The following is a 26,676-nucleotide window of genomic DNA, read 5'->3' as shown; positions in this document are numbered from 1 at the left end:
AGCCAATAGCAATTGGGGATTTAGGCTCAAATCCATACATCAGCATGAATGGGCTAAATCCAGTAGCACAATGCTTGCTACTAGTATAGGCAAACTCTAACTATGGAAGATACCTTTCCCAGTCAGACTGCCTATGAGAGACAAAGGCTCTCAACATGTCCTCTAACGTCTGATTCATCCTCTCGGTTTGTCCGTCGGACTCAGGATGGTCAGAAGACGACATACTCAACTTCGTCTGAAGGTGAGCAACGACATCTCGCCAAAATCGGCCAGTGAACTTAGTATTACGATCACTGACGATATCTTCTGGGAGACCATACAGCTTATAAAGCTGATCGACAAATAAAACCGCCAACTCATGGCTTTTTACTGTCGACTTAGTTGGTATAAACTTCACCATTTTTGTGAGTCTATCGACCACAACCCAAATAGCGTCATTGCCCCGACTAGTATTAGGTAAACCAACAATGAAGTCCATGGAAATACTCTGCCACTTGGCATCTGGGATTTCCAATGGATGTAGCAGGCCAGCTTTCCTAAGGCGCTCTGCTTTATTGACCTGACACTGAGCGCATCTCTTCACATAGCTCTCTATGTAAGAGCGCATTCTTGGCCGATAGAAATATCACTTGACCAAAGCCAAAGTTCTTTGGATGCCTGGGTGCCCAGCGCTAGGAACATCGTGGTATTCGCACAAAATCCTTTGTGGAATCTCATCGATTTCTGGCACGCAGACTTTACCATTTTTGAACAGTAGTCCACCTCTAATGGAATATTGTCGCTGTCTCATCTCTCCAGCACGACTCACTTGGGTCTCCGGACCACCCAAGCCTGTATGCCAGTCATGCCCCGCTTCGACCTCGTTCCATATCTTGCCAAAATGGCCATCAGAACGACATAGCCCTCGGAGAGAGAGATAGAAATCCGACGAGATTTCAGCCATGGATAAGGCATTAACAGGAATCTTGGTGAGCGCATGGGCAACTCGATTGCTAGATCCTTTTCTATAACGGATCTCAAAGTCAAACTCTTGCATAAGCTCAACCCATCTAGCCTTCCGGCCTCTGAGATCACCCTGATCACAGATATAGCGCAAGGAATGATGATCTGTCCATGCAACAAACGTAGAGCCATATAAGTAGTGCCGCCATTTTCTCAGGGCGTGGACTACGGCGTAAAGCTCCTTTTCACACGTTGGGTAACGCATCTCAACGTTGAAAAGCTTCTTACTTTCAAACGCAACAAGACGTCCATCCTGATATAATGCCGCACCAATAGCATAATCACTAGCATCCGTCTCAACCACAAATGGTTTGCTAGGATCCACAATGTGCAATATTAGCGCAATAGTCACCAAGTGCTTTAGTGTCCGAAAGCTCTCATCGAGACGCTCATTCCAGACAACAGGGGGATTGCCTTTACGACGAGGACCCGAAGTCTTCGGCCCTTTCACCCCTCCTTTTAAAAGTTGCGTAAGCGGAGCAGCAACTTTAGAGTAATCCTTGATGAACTTGAGAAAGAATCCAATAAAGCCTAAAAAGGACTTTACTTGGCGCACATTCTTCAGAATGGGCCAATTTCGCACTTTATCCAACTTTTTAGGGTCGACGCAAATTCCATCGTGAGTAATGATGTGACCCAAGTACAGAAGCTCTTTCTTAAAGAATTCACACTTAGAAGCCTTAGCGTAAAGCTTCTCAATTCTCGGTACTTCGAGAACAGTGCGTATATGCACTAGGTGCTCAGACAAACTTCGGCTGTAGATCAAGATATCATCAAGAAATACAACAATGAAGTTGCCTAAAAATGGTCTTAGCAGATCGTTCATCATCTGCTGGAACGTAGCTGGAGCATTGGTCAAACCAAAAAGCAAGACCAAAAACTCGTAGTGACCATAACGCGTATGGAAGCCTGTCTTAGAAATATCTTCCAGATTGATCCGTATCTGATGATAGCCTGATCGCAGGTCTATCTTTGTAAAATACAGCGCTCCATGGAGCCGATCTATCAGATCGTCCATGAGCGGAAGCGGATACTTATTCTTGACAGTGAGTTTATTCAACCCCTTGTAATCCACGCAGAAGCGCATAGTGTTATCCTTCTTTCGAGAGAGTAGCACTGGCACTCCCCACCGGGATTTGCTAGGCCGAACAAAACCCCTGTCGAGATAATCCTTCAGCTGTCACTGAATCTCGTCCTCCTAGGTTTTACTGAACCGATAGGATTGCTTTGAGAAGGGCTGACTACCAGCCACCAACTCAATGCCATGATCTACTCCTCTCGAAGGCGGCAAGCCAGGAGGTAGATCATCAGGAAAAACATCCTTGAAATCAGTCATGACTTCTTGGATAAGGTTGGATTCGTTGGAATCCCCAAGTTCAACAGAAGAACATGAAACATTTTTACGAAATTCAGTGACAGAAGTACCAAGCACTAATGAATCAAACCAAGCAGATGGTACACATTGATAAAAGTCAACATCAGAAGACTTTATTTCTTTATACATTTCCAAAGCAGTAACAACTGGTATTGCAAAACCATTATTTACAGACTTCTGATTACAAAGCGGCACAGATACATGAGGCATGTTCTGCTTAACAAAAACGAGAGAGTGATGTACATAGTCTATATACAATGAGTCTTGTTTATCATAAAACCATGGAATTCCTAAAATAACATCTGCTCTATCCAGGCGCATGATGTGGAAATTCAGGTTCTCTTTGTAATCAGCCAGCTCGAGCGACAAGTTTGGAACCATCCAATTCCATACATCCGTATCAATGCCACGAGCCATCTTCACGCGATACTCATGGTCACTGTTCCGCATCCGCAGGTTCAGTTTTTGCACCAGTTTTGCATCCACAAAATTGTGTGAGCTTCCATTATCAAGGAGTACGGTCACGTCGTGACCATTGATCTTCACGGGGAAACGCAGAAGATCGTGCTTATCAAACACTTTGGTGCTAAAAGTACATTTAGTGCATGAACTGTGCGCTAAGTGATGGATTTCAACTTGAACAACATCAGAGTTACCTGAGATCTCGTGGATTTGAACCGAAGGACGGCCTTGTGGTTTCTGCGTCTTTTCTCTTTCACGGGGAAACGCAGAAGATCGTGCTTATCAAACACTTTGGTGCTAAAAGTACATTTAGTGCATGAACTGTGCGCTAAGTGATGGATTTCAACTTGAACAACATCAGAGTTACCTGAGATCTCGTGGATTTGAACCGAAGGACGGCCTTGTGGTTTCTGCGTCTTTTTCTTCTTGGGACAATCCTTGATTTGGTGACCCGTCTGGCCACATCCGAAGAAAGCCCCTTTCTTCACTACATCAGCAACTGAAGCATTTCTGGCTTTCTTCTTCTCCTGAGAAGATCTCGACGATGATTTGGACTTATGCTGGAATCGGGGTCGCTTCCTCGAAGCACCCTCACCGGATTGATGGTCTGCAATTCTTTTCTTCTCATAATTCGCTCCATTTATCAAATGGAACGTCCTGGCCTTTGCACCACCGTCGACATCTCTTGAAGCCCTCCAAAGATGGAGTCGGTGTACTATGGGTTGTTTTTCACCTGCCTGGACATGATCCATTGATAGGGCTGCAAGTCCACCGTCATCACCGCCAATGCCTTGCAAGGTAGGTGCGCCCCGCGAGGTAGGTGCACCCAGCTCACTCCAGTCTTGTACCATATCTCCCCACACACAGGACATGAGGTAGCATGTGCGTACTCTTTGCGGTATAGCATGCAATTGTTGACGCACACATGGGTGCACTTATACTCCATTTCAAATGCAGTGCCATACGATCTAGCTCGTCGACGATCTGGAGGCATGTGTTGATCTTTTGGCAACATTTTTTCCATCAAACTACAAAAAACAAGCGTATTAGTACAATTGCTAGAAGACGGCACCATAAAGCCAGTGAAGAGTATATAAAAAGCCACATTCCATACATACCCAAGGAGTGCATCGACATTTGCATTAATCCAACCAAATTTTGCTTGCAAGTTGAGGACTTCCAACGATTCTCGAAGCACTGAGTACTGTGCATTGTCGTAAAAAGGTGTTCGGACACTCGCCATCAATCTATCCTTCATTTTTGCTGCTCACTGAGTGCAGGGCTGAAAATACTCCTCGCAAATGTTGCATTCATGAGCGAGTAACTCATCACACATGTCGAACATGTTATCATCCTCTGCCTCAAAGTGCGATGGAGATGCCATAGGAGCTGCCAAAGTAGAGCCAATGGGAGGATCACCATGCGGTGCACCCAAATCGTCCAGTAGGTCTTGCCTCTACCGTTTTGCCTCGCGCGTCGGTGGACCACCACCGAACACCGACCAATGGGGCACCTCCCCAAGCGCTGGGTGAGTGGCGCTCTCATCTCTTTGAGAGCTTTTTCAAAGGTTGCCAGAGCCCTTCGTTCTCCACGTGCTGCAATGCAATGCGTCTCAAGCGAGGGAATGCCCTTTTGCACTTGGCACAAGGACAAGGGAGTTTTTCCTTCAGCCCCAGCCATTGCGCTCAGGGCCTCCAAGGGGACCACGATCATCCCAGTCGATGTCCTTCACAGGTGATAAATTGTTTATTTGGTCATGTGCCCTAAAAAATAAATAATTAATTAAGAAAAAATCTAAATGTTTTTAAGGCAGACACTATTGCATAGAGTTTGCGTTCATAAGTAGAGTAGTTCTGCTGTGTTGCATATTTTGATTTTCAAACCAGAAGCAACATAGAATTTATTCAAGGTAGCCATACATCTTGACACATTTAACTGGTCGTGAAGTCAACTGGGCAACCGTTTGGGAGATTTTTAGGCGGCAACCCCGAACCGGGAAAATGCTTGTAAATGTGCCAAGTGGCACATTCTGATGCAGTTTCCAACGCAAGAAGGAAGTGGCACTGAATTTTAAGCTGGGAAAGGCTCATTTTCAGAATTTGTCACAGGTTAAGAGCTATGGAGTGCTTGCTTTCCCTCTTATGCACAATGCGGTGCCAGGAGTGATGCCCTGCACGCTACACACTGCCCTCTCTCTCCCCTTTGGCAGTATGTTATGCCCCACTAGTGGGCTCTTCATTTGACCAATGTACAGTTGTGTGGGTTCATGCGCGATTGCCGAGGCAAGAGCCTCTTGCACAGGTACTGGATTAGCTAGCCGCTAATCCCCCCGCAGGTACAGGTGAATTCGGAGAGGTTTCATGCCAGAAATCTCGTCCGATTCAAAGGGCAAGTAGCCCTACAGGTGCGGGAGCTCGAGGACTTGTTAAGGATGCAACCGGGACGCGAAATGGAGCCCGAAACAGTAAATTACAACCTGCTGTGTATTTTTGCAGGTTTAGGGTTTTGGCCCTAAACGGACCCTAATACCCCCAGGAGGTTCGGGGACGCAAGGGGACCGCTGTACAGGCGATCTGGCGCATTTTCAAGGCTGAAAACAGAGAATTCAGCGTGCTGCAGATTCTCGCCAGGTTTTGCAAAGTGCCCGTATGCGTCGGGAAAGTCATTTAATGCGTGGGAATACTGACCGTGAAGGGTTCTAGTACAGTTATGCTGCCAAAATCAGGCCAGAACAGTCAAAATTCAGCCAAGGTTGTGCGGGGCAGCTTGGAAAGAACCACAGCGTTTATTCCCTCTTTTAAACAATAAAGAAATAACGAAAGGGGCGCCTAAGTTAGGGGCCAATCTGGTGTCGGTCTACTCATACAGGTGCAATCTAGCAGCCTGTATCCCTCTCCCCTTTGTTGTGTCTTGAAAGTACAGGTAAAATAGACGACTAATAATGGGTGAAAGCTAAATCAAGGTTTGAAGTAAAGTCTACCGCCCTTTTTGGATTGAACAAGCCGGTTTCATGGTTCCATTGCCGGGATTAAATCACTTTTTCCCATGGAAGTGAGCCTTGGTCAGTTTGAGCTTGAAGACACAGGGGATCATAGACCAGACACAGGGAATTGCAATTATGGCTGACAGACCAGATGATGTGACTGAAGAGGTTTCCTCTTCACAGGGTCAACAAACACATGAAGTGGGTGAGTCCTCAAGACCACCACAGACGGATGATGATATATTCAGGACCAGTTGGCTACTGCTGTGGCTATGTTCACACAAGTAATGAAGAACCCGAGGTTTTTAGCCTTTCTGCAACCTCCTATTCCGTCTCAGCAAGTTGGGTCATTGGATCATATTCAAAAGCCTGTTAAGGCTCGAGCACAGGTGATTCATACTGCACAGTCAATGGAAACACCTGTACACTTGACGGAGAACATGCAGTCTCCACAACCTATGCCTAAGGTGCAAGAACAGGTGGCTGATATGCCAGTCTTTCAAGCTGTACCAGTTCAGTCCGCCACCTTTCAGCAGCCTATAGCTGGTTCTAATGGGCAGGGAAGTAACCTACCGGCTATGCAACAGGTCTTCCCACCACCTTCAGTACACCCTGCCTATTTTGGAGGTGGATCGGTATTCCACAGCATGGCTGGTCATGCACCTGGAAATCAGTTTTACACGCCAGGAACAGTGTTTGGGAGTGCTCAAACGATGATGCCTAACCCCATGTATGGTGTCATGGGCATGCTACCAGGGTTTCAGAGCACTCAGGGCCAATTTGGGATGCCACAGGCAAATTTTGGTATGGCTGGAATTACAAATCAGCAGCCAAATATGGCATTTCCAGGTCAAGTTAATAGCGGCCAAGGAACACAGATGAACCCTAATAGTGTTCCCATGTTTCAGTCACTTCCATATGACAATTTAACGCCGCTGGAGAGGCCAACTCCGTACAAAGAAGGTGGCAAAGGTGTGTCTTTCACGACCTTTACAAGGTTTGATGATAGGAAGAAGGCTCTCTCATTCCTCCAGCAGTTTGACAAGGCCTATGCAAGGGGGAACTTTACAGAGGCTTCAAAGGTCCGCAAGGCAGCCACTTTCTTGACAGGGAATGCGGGACAATGGTGGACAACTTTATTGCTTCAAGGGCAAGCTCCGTCCACATGGATTTACTTCAAGCAGATTTTTGCAACAGCATGGTTATCTGATGATTTCGAAGCAGATGTCATGACAGAATGGCACCAGCTTAATGCTGCTACTTGCAAGAATCTCGATGATTACAATCGGAAGTTTTGGAAAGCTCTACTTCCAGTAACTTCCTATAGGTTTGTGCCATTGACAGAACAGATTGAAAAATACTGTTGTGGCCTACCTAAAGGATTGAGAAAGTATTGTACGAAGACCAAAGTCACTACTTTGACGTAGCTCATCGAGGTAGCAAACACTGGCAATGGTTTGCTCAAGGGAGAAGATTGTGAATTCAATACTGGCGTCAAGGAAGGATCAGCCAAGAAAAATTCAGCGAAGAAGTATGTTTCCAAGGAGGTTCCTAAAGTGACTCAGGAGCCGGCCAACGCAGGGAAAGGCAAAACTTCGGCTGAATCAGAAAAGGGACCAGCGAAGAAATGGAAAAGACGTTTTCCTCGCAAGTCTGAAGAGCAAAAGAAGGTCCTGAGGATAGAGAACAAATGCTTTATTTGTGAGCAGCCTGGCCACATTGCTTACAATTGTCCTACAAAGAAAAGGCCAGCTGATTCTGAAGACAAGGAGGACAGGAAAGGAAAGAAGCCCATGGCTGGTCTAGTGCCAGATATGGTGGGCGACAAGCCAAATTCAGATGCAAGTGAGCTTTGCAGAGCATGGGGAAAGGTCAGGGATCAAACAGTGCTTATCTTCTTTGATCCAGGTGCCAAAGCCAACTTCATTTCCCCAGAATTGGCTTCGAAGTTGGGAATCAGACCTGAAGAGATGGGGTATACAGCAGAGGCAGGTTTGGCATGTCCTGGCCATACAGAGGCTGTGACACCCATCATTGGAAAGTTGCGTCTACATTTCCAGTCCTATGTAGATGCTGAAGAATTTTACATCATGCCACTGGACGGATGTGATGTGTTGCTAGGTATTCCTTGGTTGTTTCGTGTACAGGGAATCATGGATGCCTACAACAAAAAGAACACTGTACAGAGCAGGGGAAAGACTCACATTCTGGATGTAAAGCTTAAAGGGGAGTCTATTCCCACTGTATCAGCTTCTGCTATTACTTCTGTAATGAAAAAGCATCTTTCTGCGTACTTGGTTTTTGCACGTGAAGTGTCAGATTGTGATGAATCAAATTTATCTGTGCTAGATAAAGAAAGGTCAATGTTTTTACAACAGTATAGTGACTGTTTTTCCGATTCATTACCGTCTCAATTACCGCCAGAGAGACCCGAGGACCATGCGATAGATTTGGTGCCAGGCAGTAGCCCACCAAATAAGCCTCCGTACAGGGTTAGTGCAGCTCAGCAGAAAGAGATAATGGGCCAAGTACAGGAGCTGTTAGAAAAGGGGCTGATTTAGCCCAGTTCATCTCCATTCTGTTCTCCAGTGTTGTTGGTGCAGAAAAAGGATGGCTCATGGCGTATGTGCATAGACTACCGTGCACTGAACAAGAATACCATCAAGAATAGGTTCCCTATACCTAGAATTGATGATATTATGGACAAATTAGGAGCAGCAGCTATGTTTAGCAGGATAGATCTAAAGAGTGGGTACCATCAGATCCGCATTAGATCAGAGGATGTGCACAAGACTACTTTTAGAACGACGTTTGGCCTTTACGAATTTTTAGTGATGCCCTTTGGTCTCACAAATGCTCCTGCTACGTTCAATAGGATGATGGACAGAATTTTCCGTCCACACCAGCAGTTTGTTGGTACATTCTTTGATGACATGATAGTCTACTCAAAGAATGAAGAGGAGCATAGGCATCACTTGGCCATTGTGTTCGAAGAGCTACGCAGTCATAGGTTGCTCATCAATGCAAAGAAAAGTGAGTTTTTTCTGGAAGAGATCCACTTTCTGGGACACATTGTCTCAAAGGATGGTGTCAGAATGGATCCTGCAAAAGTTGAAGAGATCAAGTCATGGCCAGATTTGAAGACGGTGCACGATGTCCGAAGCTTTTTGGGACTATGCTCCTATTACAGAAGGTTTATCCGAAATTTCGCTGAGATTGCTTCACCTTTACATGCTCTTCAAAAGAAGGCAGTCACCTTTAGATGGACACAGAAAGAGATTTCAGCTTTTAATCTCTTAAAGGAAAAGATGACTTCAGATCCAGTCATTGTGTTGCCAGATCTTAGGAAGTCATTTGTGGTCCAGTGCGATGCCTGTGGTAGTAGCATTGGTGCAGTGCTAATGCAAGATGGCAGGGTAGTAGCCTATGAGAGCAGAATTTTGCAAGGGCCAGAGATGACCGTGCAGGTCTATGAGAAAGAGTTACTGGCTTTGATTCATGCGCTCTTAAGTTGGAAACACTACCTACTAGGAGCAGATTTCGTTGTCCAAACGGACCATCAGACCTTGCGATACTTCTTGACACAGACAAAGTTATCTGAGAAGCATATGCGATGGGCAAATATCTTGTCCATGTTTCATTTTCAGATTGTGCATATGGAAGGCAAGAAGAATGTTGTGGCTGATGCCTTGTCAAGGAAGCCACAAATTTCAGCTGTGTCAATTCCTTACCATCATGAACTTGATGATATGAGAGACAGTATGCAAATGATGAAGATTTTGCAAGGGTCTTCGAGCAGCTAATGGATGGACAACGTCATGAACACTATCTTCTTAAAGACGGGTTCATGATGATGCATGGCAGATTGTGTGTCACAAAGCCATTGCGACGCAAAGTTATGGAAGAGAGTCATGTCCCACCGTATGCAGGGCATCGTGGTATCGATGCTACAGTTAAAGCGGTTGAGACATTCTTCTACTGGCCTACATTGAGAAGAGATGTGGATGCCTTTGTGCGAGAATGCCTAATTTGCCAGAAGGTCAAGTTTGACAGGTAAAAGGCACCAGGGTTATTGCAACCACTACCTATTCCAGATAAACCATGGGAAAGTATTGCTATGGATTTTATCTTTGATCTTCCGAGAACGCAGACAGGAAAAGATGGTATTTGGAACATTATTTGCAAATTTAGCAAACAGGCTCATTTTATTCCTGTCAGGAAGAAGATAAAACAAGATCAGATGGCACGCTTGTTTATGAGCAATATTTTCAAGTATCATGGCATGCCACAGTCGATTGTTAGCGATCGTGATCCACGCATGACAAGTTTGTTCTGGAGAGGCTTGTTTGAGAATATGGGCACAACGCTCAAATTCTCTTCGTCATTTCATCCTCATACAGATGGGCAGTCAGAAGAGGCAAATTCTATTGTCCTAGATCTGCTGAAGTGTTATGTGTCAGAGCATAAAGGAAAGTGGGAGCAGTATTTGCCATTGGTGGAGTATGCATACAATAATACAGTGCATTCATCAACTGGCAAGGCACCCTTTGAGATAGTTGAAGGTGGCAAGAAAATTCCTCCCATACTGCACACAAAGGACAAGATATTTGAAGCACATAAGTATGTTCAGGACATGGATGAAGTGTACAAGAAGGTCAAAGTGGCCTTAGAGAAGACTCAGGCAAAGCAAAAGAAAGCAGCTGATCGTCACCGTCATGAAGTGGTATATTCACTTGGTGATTGGGTGCTTTTACGCTTTGAAAAGGCAAGGTTAAAGAAAATGAAGGGCAAGGAAAGACTGTTTCCAAAGCTCAGCATGCGTTACTATGGGCCTTTTCAAGTGTGCGACATAATCAGTGATGTTGCATATAGGCTGAAATTGCCTGACAGTTGGAAGATTCACAATGCGTTTCATGTGAGTCTTCTCAGACCCTATGTGGGTGATGTGCCAGAAGATATGCCAGCTGAAGATCAGTCGGAAGTCGAGGAACTTGACGAGATCTTGGTCCCTGAACAGATTTTGGCACACAAAGAAAGGAAAGTGAAAGGCAAGGTTGCTAGGCGTTACTTAGTAAAGTTCAGAAACTATCCACCAATGGATGCTAAGTGGATGGAAGAAGGTGAACTTGTAGAGTCACCAACTGTGTTATCACTTTACCTGGAAGCCTTCGATTTGCAACCTACCTTGACCCCTTGAGTTTCAAAGCTACATGGATTGTCAGTGTGACAATGGCTTCTGAAACAAATGATGTACATGGTATTTAAAGTGAGCTCAAATGAAATACCTGTTACATGAATGTTAGAGCTGTACAGATTGTCAGTTTGGCAATTGCTCTTATGGAATGTCCAAAAGTTTGGTTAGTGCTATAGAAGTGAGTATTTCTTGTCAATTTGTCAAGGATACAGTAATTGCTTCTATTAAGGAGTACATGTGTAACTGCATTCTTAAACTGTCGGTTTGGGTATGCTCGAAAGTGTTACGGGATCCAACGTGTACTATAAGACAGTGGCAAAATGTGCAGCTACCATTTTGTCATTGGAAAGTTAGTGACTCAAAGCAATGGCAGAGTGCGAAGCTACCACTATGTCACTGGGACAGGGTTCACACGCAGGCAATACATGAGTCGACGAGGTGTTGAATACACCAGGGTTGACAATGAGCATGTATGTGTCGTACATGTGTCGACAGGTGTTGAATACATCAATGTTGACTGTGATCATGTACGACATAGATGCAAACGAGGACGTTTGAGATTTCAAGAGGGGGGTATGTCACCAACGTGTGACTACTATCTATCCTTTTTGTTGATTTCTTTCTTATTATCTATTTACTTTCACTTTTTGGAAACACCCCTCGGGAAATCTAACTGCCCTGCATTGCATAGCTAGTGTGGAACTGTCCAAAGGGAGTCCAGGCCTGAGGGCAAGAGAGCACTAAAGTTGGACAAGGACTATGGTTAGAGTGTACAAAGAGGGTCGGATGACCTAGAAAGATACAATGGCAGCATCTCCTAAAATTTAGGGAACTGCTATTTTGGGACCTGAAAATGTGTTTGCATCATTACCTCCGGAATGACAAGGGGAACATTTTCTTACTTTGCCGTGAAGTCAACTAGGCAACGGGTTGGGAGATTTTTAGGCGGCAACCCCGAAACGGGAAAATGCTTGTAAATGTGCCAAGTGGCACATTCTGGTGCAGTTTCCAATGCAAGAAGGAAGTGGCGCTGAATTTTAAGCTGGGAGAGGCTCATTTTCAGAATTTGTCATAGGTTAAGAGCTATGGAGTGCTTGCTTTCCCTCTTATGCACAGTGCGGTGCCAGGAGTGATGCTGCACGCTACGCACTGCCCTCTCTCTCCCCTTTGGCAGTATGTTATGCCCCACTAGTGAGCTCTTCATTTGAGCAATGTACAGTTGTGTGGGTTCATGCGCGATTGCCGAGGCAAGAGCCTCTTGCACAGGTACTAGAGTAGCTAGCGGCTAATCCCTCGCAGGTACAAGTGAATTCGGAGAGGTTTCACGCCAGAAATCTCGTCCGATTCAAAGGGCAAGTAGCCCTACAGGTGCGGGAGCTCGAGGACTTGTTAAGGATGCAACCGGCACGCAAAACGGAGCCCGAAACAGTAAATTACAGCCTGCTGTGTATTTTTGCAGGTTTAGGGTTTTGGCCCTAAACAGACCCTAATACCCCCAGGAGGTTCAGGGACGCAAGGGGACCGTTGTACAAGCGATCTGGCGCATTTTCAGGGCTGAAAACAGAGAATTCAGCGTGCTGCAGATTCTCGCCAGGTTTTGCAAAGTGCCCGTATGCGTCGGGAAAGTCATTTAATGCGTGGGAATACTGACCGTGAAGGGTTCTAGTACAGTTATGCTGCCGAAATCAGGCCAGAACAGTCAAAATTCAGCCAAGGTTGTGCGGGGCAGCTTGGAAAGAACCACAGCGTTTATTCCCTCTTTTAAACAATAAAGAAATACCGAAAGGGGCGCCTAAGTTAGGGGCCAATCTGGTGTCGGTCTACTCATACAGGTGCAATCTAGCAGCCTGTATCCCTCTCCCCTTTGTTGTGTCTTGAAAGTACAGGTAAAATAGACGACTAATAATGGGTGAAAGCTAAATCAAGGTTTGAAGTAAAGTCTACCGCCCTTTTTGGATTGAACAGGCCGGTTTCATCATATCTCTCTTCTCTCTCTTTCTCTCAGTCTCATACACTTGCACGCACAGTGTCCATTCACTTTCTTTGAGATCATAGCATTTTCCATCAAGAACGGAAGGCTCTCCCTTCCATAAGAACTAAAAGGAACCTTGAGCACAGTTCGGAGCACTCATCTTGAGCAAAGCGCAATCAATCATTCCGCTGCACCTAACACTTCTGCTGGTAGCACTTCGTCGGGCAATTCTGGTGATAAGGGCAAAAAGAAGATGCGTTGCCATTATTGTAAAGCTAATGATCACTTGATCAAGTCGTGTCCTAAGTTGAAGGCCAAAGAGGCTAAGAATAAAGAGGGTGGTTCCACTGCAAATGCTGGTTCCACTACAAATGCAGCCATTGTTGAGTCTTCTATGAAAGGAGACTGTGATGCTGATGTTGATGCAGAATGGGCTTTTAGCGCAGAGTGCACTTACAATCCTGTTGTCCACAATGCATGCTTGTCAGTTGCTGCAAATTCACATGTGGTATTTTGACAGTGGTGCTACAAAGCACATTACCTCACATCGTGAATTGTTTACCTCTCTCGAGTCTGTCCCTCATGGGAATTCAGTCACTTGTGCCAACAATGCCTCTTATCCAATTCAGGGAGTTGGAAAGATTACACTTACTGCTGCAAATGGCAGTTCCTTCACACTTGTTGATGCACTTTATGTACCTCGGATCAAGAAAAATCTCTTGTCTGTATCCGCACTTGCTAGACTTGGACTTGTAGTCAAATTTGTGGATGACAGATGTACAGTTCATGATCTCAGTTTTGGTGATGAAATTGTTGCATCTGGCCTTTTGTGCCGTGGGCTGTAAAAGCTCACTTTGTATGATAAGTGTGGACAAAATTTTGCAAATGCTATTGCAAATTCAAGGGCTATTTCATATGCAAAACTTTGGCATGCACGTTTTGGTCATCTGAATTTTGTCAGTTTGCTGCGTTTGCAGAAATCTGATACGGTTGCTTCTTTGCCGCCTCTTGAAGCACCTGTCAAACATGTTTGTGAAGGTTGTATTCTGGGTAAAATGCAGCGTTCTAAGTTTCCAAAGGATTGTTCAGTTAGGGCCACATGCAGGTTGCAGCTTGTGCATAGTGATGTTTGTGGGCCCATGCAAACTCCGTCCTTGGGCAATCACCTATACTTCGTGACTTTCATTGATGATTACTCCAGGCATGTATGGGTATTTCCGCTTAAAGCGAAGTCTGAAGTTTTTATGTGCTTCAAACAATTTCTGGCTATGGCTGAAAATGTCTCAAAATGTACTATGGGCACCCTCCGTTCCGATCGAGGGGAGGAGTATATGTCTCATGAATTTAATGCATTTCTGGCTAGTTGTGGGATAAAACACCAATGTACAGTGCCTTATACACCTCAGCAAAATGGTGTTGCTGAGAGGAAAAACAGGTCACTTACGGAAATGCCACGATGTATGGTCAAAAGTCAAGCTTTGCCGCATTCTTTTTGGCTTGAGGCCATCACGTGTGCCACTTATGTACTTAACAGGTGGCCTACGAAAGCTTTGCAGTCTATTACTCCATATGAAGCATGGCATGATAGAAAGCCTTCTATTGAGCACATGGGTGTTTTTGGCTGTTTGGCATATGCTTTGGTGCCACAAACACAGCGTAGAAAATTGGATGATAAGGCTGTCAAATGTATTTTTGTTGGTTATAGTGCTGAAAGCAAAGGTTACAGGTTATATCATCGGCAAACATTGCGTATTCTGGTTTCACGGGATGTAGTGTTTGTGGAAGATTCTGTTCAGCCCTTGCTGTCATGTACTAGAGACAGTAATGTAAGCTCACAGGACATTTATGACACTTTGTTGCCTCTTTTCAGTGGTGGAAATACAAATGTAAGTTCCAATGAGGCAAATGTACAGCCTATGGGGGTTTCTGAAAATGTTATAGATCAACCTATTACTGATACAGATGTACATGATGTACTTGATGAGGAAAGGGCTGAAAATGAGCAGGCTAGAGATATGCCAAAATGGCTGGTGCACACTTTGCGTGACAGTAAATTGGATGCACCTTTGTCTAGTCGTACTCGTTCAGGCTCTTGCCATGCATCTTATGCATCAGATTGTTATGCTTTGGCAGTGTCTAGCTTACATGATATTGAGGAGCCTCTATCTTTTGATGAAGCACAAAATTCAGAAAATTGGATGGCTGCCATGCAATCGGAATATGATGCACTTATAGAAAATGACACATGGAATTTATGTGATTTGCCTCCTAGCAAAAAGGCCATTGGTACGAAGTGGGTTTACAAGTTGAAACGCAAGCCGGATGGTGAGATCGATCGCCATAAGGCTCGACTTGTTGCAAAGGGTTATACACAGCAAAAAGGCATAGATTATGAAGAGACTTTTGCTCCCACCTGTCGTATGACTACAGTGTGTTTCAATGTGCATTGGCAACTCATTTTGGTTGGGATGTACATCAATCAGACATTGTTACTGCTTTCTCGAATGGTAACATATTTGAGGAAATTTATGTAACGCAGCCTCGCGGTTTTGTCATAAAAGGACAAGAGGACAAAGTGTGGAGATGTAAGAAGGCTTTGTATGGGTTGAAGCAATCTCCTCGTGCTTGGTATGAGAAAGCTGACACTCATTTGGTTAAACGAGGCTTTCGTAACAGTCCAACAGAAAGCACATTGTATGTAAAGCGTGAGGGTGATGTACTTCTCATTGTGGTTCTTTATGTCGATGATTTGCTGATCACTGGACCAAATGAGAGACATATTGCTGAATTTAAGGCTGATTTGAATGCTACTTTCAAGATGAAAGATTTAGGGTTGTTGCATCATTACTTGGGTATACAGTTTAAGCAGTGTGATGGTGGTATTGCCTTGTGTCAGAAAAGTTACATAGAGACATTGCTATGTAAGTTTGGACTTGAGGATTGCAAACCTATTGCCACTCCCATGGAAACAGGTTTGAAGTTGAGTTTACATGATGTTGGCGATCCTTCTCATGTCACTCTTTATCAAACTGTTGTTGGCTGCCTTATTTATGTATGCAACATGAGGCCGGATATTCAGTTTGCAGTCTCATAGGTCAGCAGATTTATGCATAGCCCAGGGTCTAAGCATTGCCAGGCTGTCAAGAGGATTTTCCGCTACCTTAGTGGCACTTTACATCTTGGCTTGTTTTATCCCAAGGGGGGATCATTGCCGCCAGACTTGCATGCTTTTTCGGACTCAGATTGTGGGCTGGTTGTTTTGACACGCAAGTGTCCACAAGTGGTTTTTGTTTCATGCTTTGCAGTTCATGTATATCATGGTTGAGCAAGAAGCAACCTACTGTGGCCACTTCGAGTTGTGAGGCTGAGTACAGGGCAGTCTTCACAGCTACGGTTGAGTGTGTATGGCTCAGACGCCTTATGGCTGATTTGGGTGTTGGACAGGACACTGCCAACACTATCTACACTGACAATCAGAGCGCATTGGCAGTTGCGAGGAACCCAGTTTTTCATGCTCGCACAAAGCACATTGAGGTGCATTACCACTATGTCAGGGAGAGGCTCTCAGCAGGAGAGATCAGCTTGGCTTATGTGCCAACACATGACAACCTTGCAGATCTTTTCACAAAGGCATTGTCTCGTGAGAAGCTTGAAGCTTTCCGCAAAGCTTTGGGCTTACTCCCCTTTGTGGACTGATCATGTCCTCAGGGCATGGCACTTCCCTTTACTCATGTGCCAGCTCTCATTCACTGCATCACTCCAGGGGGGATTTGTTACCATATACATGTGGTAGTGATGTGTGTGAACACACTAGGACCGCCGAGGCATTTTTTCCCTCTTTAGGAGGTTTTTCCCCCCGAGCATTGTATATACGCCCAACACTCTAGGGCTATCAATCTTTCCATTGCATACTAAGTAACACACTCTCTATTGTGTGCCTTGAGCTTCCTTCGTCTTCTCCAAGTTGTGTGTGTCTCTCTGCAACCGTAATTCCAACAATTCAGGACCTTCACGTAATGTTTGCACTTGTATCGGTGGAGTAGAGCAGTTTGCTACACTGTTCGTGACGGCATCTCACCATGGAGATTTCTTGGCGGTCGGGACACCCCAAACTACTGCTACACTCCCGGAGTTCGCCGAGTATTGTCCTTCACTAGACATCACAGCAGACATCTTCATCATTTGCCTCACATCTTCGGCTTCATGCATTTTGTTCAACATTAGGTGCTGAGAGGGGATGTTAGATTTACACCACTCTACTGCTTCACAAATCTAAGGCATACATGTACGGCTAGTGTGCCTTCGGGCTGGCTACCCTTTGCATATGCATTTAAACATTGTCCGACCACCCACCTCCAGGCCGACCGCCCACTTTGTCCGGGCGCCCTCATATATTTCCATATATCATTTTTTTGTTGGATTGTGGGGATTTTTATCAAGCCTTGCCCTACCTCACCTTGGGCACCTATTTATGGGGCCAACGGGGTACCCACTTCCATCATCTAGTTATTGTGTACGGGTCTTCTGCTCTGGTAGTCATGGGGGGACTGCTTGCCCCCTCTTCACCATCTCTAGCGTTTGTGTTCTCTGTCTCTCTCTCTCTTCTCTCGCGCACACGTGCACTCTCACACTGTCCCACTTTTATTGGCTGAAAATGGCCTGCTCTAACCCAATTTCGGCAACATAAAGACAATAAAAGGCTTCACAGACAAAATTCCCATGAAATAGGTGACTTTCCCAGCGCATTAGAGCAGTTTCCTAAACCTGGTAAGAACATGCAGCACACTGGATTCTCTGTTTTCGGCCTCTAAAATGCACCAGAACACTTCTATGACGATTCCCTAGCTTCCCTGAAGCTCTTGAAACTGTTTGGCAACAAAAACGGCCAAAACCCTAAACCTGCAAAAACACACAGCAGGCTGTAATTCTCTGTTTCGGGCTCCGTTTCGTGTGTTGGTTGCATGCGTAGCAAGACCTCAAGTTCCCGCACCTGTAGGGCTGCTTGCCCTTTGATTTGGACGAGATTTCTCGCGAGAAATCTCTCCGAAACAACCTGTACCTACGGGGCGATTAGCAGTTAGCTAATCTGGTACCTGTACAAGAGGCTCTTGCCTCGGCATAAAGCCACAGAACTGTACATACAGATGAGTAGCCCTTGAGCCGGGCATCACGATTCTGTATTCATAAGGGGGGAGAGGTGCACAAGAGCGGAATCCTCGTGCTACATAGAATAGAGGAAAAGACAAGCTTTCCATTAAAGCTGCAATCACCTGCACCAACTACTCACACACATCGTAGTCACTTAATGACCAAAATGAGCTTTGCCCTTTTGAGTTAATTTCCTAGTACCCACCAACTTAAAAAGTGTCGTGTCGGGCCTAAATGACTTGAGCCTAGCCACCCTTTTACTACTCGGATTGCAATGCCGGTCGGCCCAACCATCTCGTGGCAACCTGGCCTTCACTGGTGCTAGTGAAACTCTCAGCGATCGGCCATTTCACACTGGCCATACAATGTCCGGCCATTTGTGACTTCAACAAGAGGGTCCCAAAAATTAAATAAAAATCAAGGGAAAGAAACCAACAACTAAAGTTAATGATTGTCACAGCCTCGTGACATCCCCCCTCTTGAAATCGCAAATGTCCTCGATTGCATGCTTGGTATACATGCAATAGATGATCTAGTGTGACTAGCACCCTTTTATCATTACATGTATCCGCAAGAAAGATCATGAAACATAGATACATATGACTTAATGAAACCTCATACTTTTGTCATTTATGTCTTCGATAGAAGTGAGCATTATACCACTTTTTGAGCAATGTACACTTCTATTGCACTAAATCCGTATGTACATATAATGTGGTAGCTCCATCATCACCCCTCTTTTGAGCACATTGAGTTGGGGCATACGTAGGTTGTAACCCAAAGGCTTCAAGGTAAAGCTGCAATGCATTCAATGACTCTAGCGGTTGGCTCTCTTCCATCCACTCTGCATCCATAGGTGGATAGTTCTTGAACTTCACCAAATAACGTCGTTCAACTTTTGCTTTAACTTTTCTCTCCTTATGTGCCAAAATCTACTCGAGTATCAAGACCTCATCAAGTTCCTCAGCTTCAATTAATATAATCGAACATAGCGTGCAAAATTTTTGGTCGATCAAGTCTTTGCTCTCTCTCTCTCTCTCTCTCTCTCTCTCTCTCTCTCTCTCTCTCTCTCTCTCTCTCTCTCTGCCCATGGCTAAGTTGCACTATCAACCACCATAGCTATAGCCTAACAATGGTATCGGAGCACACGCCGTAGGCATGGTGGGTGAGCATATCGAAACGTGGTTGAAGGCAAAGAGCTCTCTCTACGTAGCACATTTTAGAACGCTTCCCTTGGAGCGGTGGTGGCCTCGACAGCGATAGCAAGAGCTAGCACAACGAATAGAGTTTCAAAACGCTGCTACAGTCCCTGTACAAAGATTGGCAATTTCAGCAAGCATCTCAAAACGCACGCTATCGAGTCTCTTGGCAATGCAGCAAAGCAAGGTATTGGCGACTTTTTCGTCTCTTGCTTATAGCGTACCAAAATGTTGTCTGTTGGCAAGGGTACAAGGCCTAGCTAGCCGGCGAAGTGGCGCTAGAGGACGGGCTACAAGTTGCTATAGTTTTTTGCCGTTTACAAAGCGTTTCACAACGCTGTTGTCATGCAGAAATTCGCACAAGGTTCATCAAGCTAATTATATCAATAGAGTTTTGTTTTAACTCTTGCTAATTGGCAACAAAAGGCTACTTCTCACAACAAAAATGTATCACATCAAAGATCCAAAAGTAAACCTAGACTTTTATTCTCGTGTTTCGAGAATGTAGTTGTTAACAAGATTCGATTTTCCAGAAATGTTGTTCAATTTGTACTCTCTTGGGTATGAGAATTAGCTGCTACTCCAAATGACCCGGTTGAGCAAGCTGTGTGGAATTTCAAGTGCAAGGCTACTCTGGAATTTACACACACTTAGGGTACAGAATCAGATCACGAGTTTAAAGGTTTTCTCAAGAACTCAGTAGATCAACACAATTTTCCAAAACTTGTTTTACCTGTTCCATGTCATAGGTTTGTTATGATATGGATTTGTCAAATGTCCGTGGTGGTCATGTTAGTATTGTACGGGCATAGACACTGCCATGATGAAAAGTGATAAGACTTCCCAAGTTGTCAATGTTGGTTGAGTTCTTGTTGTCAACACTCTGATTGTTATCCAAGGGAAGTACACACCCCCCAATGTTGTTGTTAAGGGAGGGAGGGGGGGGGATGATTCTACTCATTGTTTCAGGTGGTTAGTTGGACTCTTCCATGGTCTGTACTCAGCCCATTGTCAGTGGTTTGGGGTTGAGGGGAGGATTGTTGCGTTTCAAGCCCTTGTTATCGTGGTCTAGTTTGTGGGATCATACCCTGGCAACTAACTTATGCATACCATCCTTAGGTGTGGAGTTTGCATCATTAAAAGCAATGGCTAATGTTAGTTTAGCATCTTTATAGATATCATGTAAGAAGCTTCAATTAATATAATAGAACATAGCGTGCAAAAGTTTTGGTTGATCGACTCTCTCTCTCTCTCTCTCTCTCTCTCTCTCTCTCTCTCTCTCTCTCTCTCTCTCTCTCTCTCTCTCATTCATTGTTTCTCATTCTCTGCTCACACTCCCTTTCCATGGCTAAGTTGTGCTATCACCCACCATAGCTATAACCTAAAAAAAAAACACACACACACACACATACGAGCATACGTCAATACAAAAATCTGTGTACTGAGTTTTCGTCATAACTCTACAGATGCCGAGTAGACTCGGCCAAATGAAGAAGAAGCACTAAAAGGTAGTGGACAAGGTACGCACCACAGAAGATAGAAAGAATTAGCACAATAATAACTGGTCGTAACTGGGACCAAAACTTCACAATGTGCAATTTGCATGTCGGCTATACGACTAAAAAATATACCTAGGTGAATCGAAGACAGAGTTACCGGGGAACGCCCCTACCAGGGCCTGGAACGCCGGAGCGCCTGAACGGCCGATTGTAGGTGCCCAAAACGGTAGGGCGTTCCGACAAACCAGGCATCACCGGAACGGCAGGGGGGAACGGGGCCGGAACGGCCTGGAACGGCAGCAACGTTAAGAAAGCATAAAGGGACAGATTTTGGGTATGTGTGTTTACTTATAAATTGCCCCCCCCTCTCTCTTCCTTGCTCTCAAGCTCTACCCTCGCGGTCGGGCCTCAAGCTCTCAAGCTCTATCGTCAAGCTCTCAAGCTCTCTCTCTTGGGCTTGCCCTCAACTTTCAAGGCTTCAAGCTCTCTTTCCCTTGGTCTCAAGAAGTGAAGCCTCTCTCAAGCTCTCTATCTCAAGCATGCACACTGTCTGTTGTGAATGTACTATGACCGCGCATCACCACACAATGCAATCAAGCCATAATAAGGTGGAATGGTCTTCAAATCATGTTTATTGTGAGTGTTAAGGACTCTAATACTACTTGTATTCAAACATATAACGCTAAAAATTGCATTATTTGGGTGTTTCTTATGCCTCCCATTCCGCGCCGTTCCCGTTACGGACCCCTTGCCGTTCCCCCGTTCCGCGGGGAGGCCCGTCGCCATTCCCGTTCGGAGTTCCGGGTAACTATAATCCAAGATGATTTTAGATTCACCCTTGGAAAGTGCAAGGTGTAGACTCATGGTAGTCACCCACAAGATAATATAACCATCAGCTCGTTCATGCAACTAAAATACAACCTCCCCACTAATGTCGTCAGTGGCCAATGGTGGGTGTAGAACTAGGTACCAATATATGCTCCCACACAACCACACCACACACAAGCATACATCAATGAAAAGATCTACGTACTAAGTTTTTAACATAACTCTAGAGGTGCAGAGCAATACATCAATGAAAAGATCTACGTACTAAGTTTTTAACATAACTCTAGAGGTGCAGAGCAGACTTAGCCAAAATGAAGCCTAGCACTAAAAGAAGCACTAATAGATAGTTGACAAAGCATAAGCACCACACAAGATAGAAAAACTTCAGATTCTTACTTAAACTCAATCTTCTTACTATTTTCCAAAGAGGAAAACTGCATGGGGATGGGAGAAAAATTGCATGGAGGCCATCTTTTCCCCCTTTAACATACACACCCTTCTATTTTCAGCCATGGAGAGCCTACCCCTATATGAAGAGGCTCTCCCCTCTCATTCCAATCTCTCTAGCAGCTTTGAATGCACGGGAGTCAAGTCAATCTATCACAAGTTGTGATGTGGCAGTACCTGAAGACGAGGGGCCTAGTTTTAAAACCCTAACCCCTACCAACTTATAAAGTATGGCCGAGGGGCCTAAACCCTAGCTATGAACTTGCTGATGGACAACAGCCCAAAAAACGCGGAGCTTGATAACGTGGCAGCTCAGCCTGCAAAACGTGGAAACCTGCCGATATGGTAGTGCAAGGTTTGGGGCAACTTTTGGCGCCTTGGAAAGGGAGCTTTTGAAACCTGATGCTTCTGGGGCTCTCCTTTTGGGCATCCTTTGTACTATTTTATAAGGATCCTTGGGGGCCACTCTCCAAGAGCATCTGGATGTAAAGTCGCACAGTTGGACCCTCAAGGAAATACCCAAAGGAGCATCACTCTTTGGGGCCAAAGCATCTAGACGCGGAACTCCAACGCTTCATGTCACTCTTCTCTATATATATATATATTCAAGTTCAGTTCATTTATTTGCAGTTTCTATTGGTGTCACCTCCCTTTCTCTCTCTCCACTTCCACCACCATCTCCCTCATTTTCTCTATCATATATGCATCTCCTCCCTTTCTCTCTAGGAAACTTCTGCATCTCTCCACATTTATCTGCCTATTTAAATTGAGAGATCTATCTCTCCATCAAGTCCTCAATTCATTCTAAGCCATTGATAACGCAAAGTCTCATTCACGGGTTAACAAAAAACGATTGTGATTGTGTGATTGCTCGATTGTGATTGTGTGTTTAAATGAGTTCAGGACATATCTTGATGTGTTTTCCCTCTCAAGGAGCATTTGCATCTAGAAAAGTTGTATCCCTAGCAATCTACGTGCTCGTGCCACATCCAAGATTGAAATCTTGGACCAAGCTATGCATAACAACATGTCACTACGCAAGGAAATAAATAAGTATAGAACTTTCTTGACGAGGACCGGAACTTTAAAGCACACACATACGCAAAATGACCAGATTAAAAATTTCTAGAGGCAACGAGAAGAACTTACCGGAGGAGTCCATGAGGGCTTCTTGAGCTGTTTGTACCAGTCTACAAAAGAAGCACGAACCCATTTCCGCTATGTTATGTCTCCCAGAACTGCAAAAGTAGGAGGAAGGAGGAGGAATATGCACCAGATTCACCGCCGTTGCTGAAAAGGGCGCTGATGAAGCTCACGCCCAGGGGAAAAGCAACGGCCACAATGAGGCCCACGATCGCTCCAAGCTCCATTTGCACGCACACGCAGAATCTTCCTATAGTGAGTGTGTTTGAAAATTTAAGAACGAACACTTTTAATTAAAGAGAACTTTATCACAACAAGGTGATAAAATCAAGTGGCCTGCCATTTGAAGGTTTTTTTTTTTTTTTGAGAAGAGTAATTAGGTCTCCCCAAATCTCACAAAAATAAAAATTCTTTCAAAACATATTAAATGCATAAATGAAACGTGAGTTTAAGAAATGAAAAGCAGTTGAAGGTAAAAAGTCAAAAGATATATGAAAATGGAAAGTCAAAAGACCTTTTGTGTTTAGATAAAGAGGTGTTTCTCTTCTCCTTTATTTTTCCTTTAGTGTTTTCTTCTCCTTAAAGTGTCCTTGCTCTCTCTCTCTTTCTCAGTTACTCTCTCTCAATGTTGTATCTGTCCTTTTTAGCTAACACTGTTACAAATCTACGTGCTTTTCCATTGCCTGTTACGTGCTATAGACTAGCTCATCGTTTTTTTTGTTCTTGAAGGAATCTTTAAATTAGAAATACCTTTGATTTTTTTGAAGCCATTAGCAATACCATCATAAACAAAAATTATAATTTATGTCTTAACTATGGCAAAAAAATAAAAAATCGAAGATGCTTCAAGAGATTCCCTCTGTCGATTGACTTTTTATTGTCTCTGGCGTCTCTCTCTCTCTCTCTCTCTCTCTCTCTCTCTCTCTCTCTCTCTCTCTCTCTCTCTCTCTCTCTCTCTCTCTCTCTTTTTTTGTGTGTGTGTGGAGAGTCGGTGCATCGGCCCAATGCATTGGGCAACAAGGCGCAAGGTCAGGAGGGCCACAGGCGTGTAGGAGCTCACCCTCTGTGTGTGTGTGTGCGCGCGCGCGTGTGCGTGTGCGTGTGTGCGTGTGCAGGAGACGAAGGTCTCTCTCACGCGGCTATGGTGCAGGCAAAGGGAATGGGAGTGTGAGGGAGCACGATGGGGGCAAAGGGAGCAGGCGATGGATTTGTGGGTGAGAGCGAGTAGAGGGTAGAACGCAGAAGGCTGATGTGACCATGGTGATGCCCACGTGTGGCTCTTTCCAGATGGTACGCGGCCCTTGCCCGACCATGTAACATGGCTAATATTTGGAAGGGATAAGCACCTCCGCCTCTGTGGGCCCTCTAATGTGTCGGAAAAAAATAGCTCTCTAGATATTCCATAAGGGTATGTTTAGGCCTTTTGCATTGCCTAACAAAATGTCAGTTGCATGAAGCTTTTCCTTTTTGACCTGGCTGCATGTCCTTGAGACAAGATTCATAGTACCCATTGAGTCTTTGCAGTTCAGAAAGAGGTGTGGCAGAGTTTCCACATCTTTGACATAGACCATCACCGATGCCAGTCGTTTGGGCTATTTCACCTATCCAAAGGCCTTGATGTAGAATGAGCCATAGCAAAGTACTGTGCTTATTAGAAACTAGGTATAAGCATTTCAACCTGAAGGTCCACTGTTTAGAACTCCAGTTCATCTTCCATTTCTAGTTCAGTTTGAGCTTAAGTGACTCTTCCACTGCTCCTTTCCAACTATACTATTTGAAGATGTCCATGGTAATCTTGGGGATTGGAATGGAGCAAGCTTTTCGAGCAATTTGGAGTGAGCTTTTTTCAAAAATTGCTCAACTGACCAAATCTAGAAAAAAAGCTTGTTCCAAAAAGAGTTTACGGAGCGAGCTTTTTTTCTGTCCATCTCTCCCCCCCCCCCCCTCCCTCTATCTCCTCTATCTCACTCCACTTTTGCCGCCCGCCACCTCTTCCTATGTGTATTTCTTTCTTTCTCACACTTCTTCAAGCAATCTCTCTCTCTCTCTCTCTCTCTCTCTCTCTCTCTCTCTCTCTCTCTCTCTCTCTCTCTCTCTCTCTCTCTCTCGCGTTTGAGCACCCTCCTATTGTATGTGGCTAGCATTACAATTGGGATAGCTGGCATGTAATGGTTAATCACACTGTTGTCTTTTTATTTTTACTAATAGTGAGATTGATCCTGTGTAGATTCGAATTTTGAGAATAGAGAAGAAGGCGCCAAATAATCTCTCTCGGTTAATTTTATTTGCACAGTGTTTTACTTATTTTTCCAATAAGGTTTCATTGTATATATCTAGTAAGAACACACCTTATAAAAGGCTATGCAAGAAGTGATAGCCACCACTCATGGACTAAAGTGTAAAGAGGGGCCTAAAATACTTGGCACCTAAAATGAAACTGCTTGGATTCTGGGAGAACGAAAGTTAGAACCCTTCAATCTTTCCTCACACACGTAACCATCAACCTTTAAGCATCTCTCCCAAAACCCAAGTACAAAAACACCACACACACGCAGACACACACACACACATTTAAACATAACAGTGTGTTTTTACCCTTAATAGATGAGAGCTTTCTGTCTCATTCCATATTCTGGTTCAAAATCCATATCCTGTATTTTCATTATAAGTATCCTTGACAAGGATTGGCTCCCCACCATGTAGACCCTTCCTTTACCACATTGTCTGACAGGAGGGATCACACACACATTCTTATCTAGAAAAAATAGTTTATTTTTACCCTCAATTGACTATAGGTCACAAACACTGGCAATCAGTCTCAAGCATCTGCTCATAACAGTATCATAAGCTCAATGATGTTTGTTTTAGTTTCTCATAATTGCTCAATGATAGTGCTTTCTTTAAGAGTTTAGCTACATCCCCAATTGCTTGATCATATCTACCTAAAAATCGACACACACATAAAGACATACTTATAGTTTGTTGACTTACAAAATGTGATGTATCGTTAAATTGGATCTAACTGGATACTTAGATGCCGTGTACCTGACCTACCCACCCTACCTTCACATGCTTTAAATGATGTCCCAAGGGCCTGCTAAATGATGTTCCAAGGGTTGGTTTTTTACAGCCCTAAATTGTTGTTCCCTACTTGTAGTGTAAATTACTTGAGAGGACTTTGGATATTTAGCAGGATTGCCTTTGTGGAGGTCTTCAACTTAATATAGCTTGGTTTACTGAATGCTTAACATACTCCTTATGCTTGGTTTTCCCAGTGTGTGGAGGTTTTCAACTTAATATAGCTTGGTTTTCTGAATGCTTTACATATTCCCCTATGTAACTCTTGCTATTTGATGGGGTGTCTTTTGGCTTAGCTGGAACCTTGAAGAGGCGGTGGACTTGAATTAATGATCTATGAGCTAAT

General features: G+C 44.4%; 1 protein-coding gene across 1 annotated transcript in view; it reads right to left on the bottom strand.

Annotated features, from left to right (window-relative positions):
• The window catches only part of LOC147436940 (uncharacterized), an 82,979-nt gene extending 59,439 nt beyond the window's left edge, over positions 1–23,540 (bottom strand). The window contains exons 1-2 of the mRNA XM_086486336.1: positions 23,383–23,540; positions 23,259–23,299 (exon numbers count right to left, since the gene is read on the bottom strand). Coding sequence (XP_086342462.1) covers positions 23,259–23,299; positions 23,383–23,479 — 138 coding nt within the window. The 5' untranslated portion in view covers positions 23,480–23,540. The remainder of the gene's footprint in view (positions 1–23,258; positions 23,300–23,382) is intronic.
• Between the last annotated feature and the right edge of the window lie 3,136 nt (positions 23,541–26,676).

Source organism: Adiantum capillus-veneris, chromosome 17 (assembly GCF_014529385.1).
Source record: "Adiantum capillus-veneris isolate H3 chromosome 17, ASM1452938v2, whole genome shotgun sequence".
In the NCBI taxonomy this organism is placed as follows: Eukaryota; Viridiplantae; Streptophyta; class Polypodiopsida; order Polypodiales; family Pteridaceae; genus Adiantum; species Adiantum capillus-veneris.
This window is presented reverse-complemented; position numbering and strand designations above follow the sequence as displayed.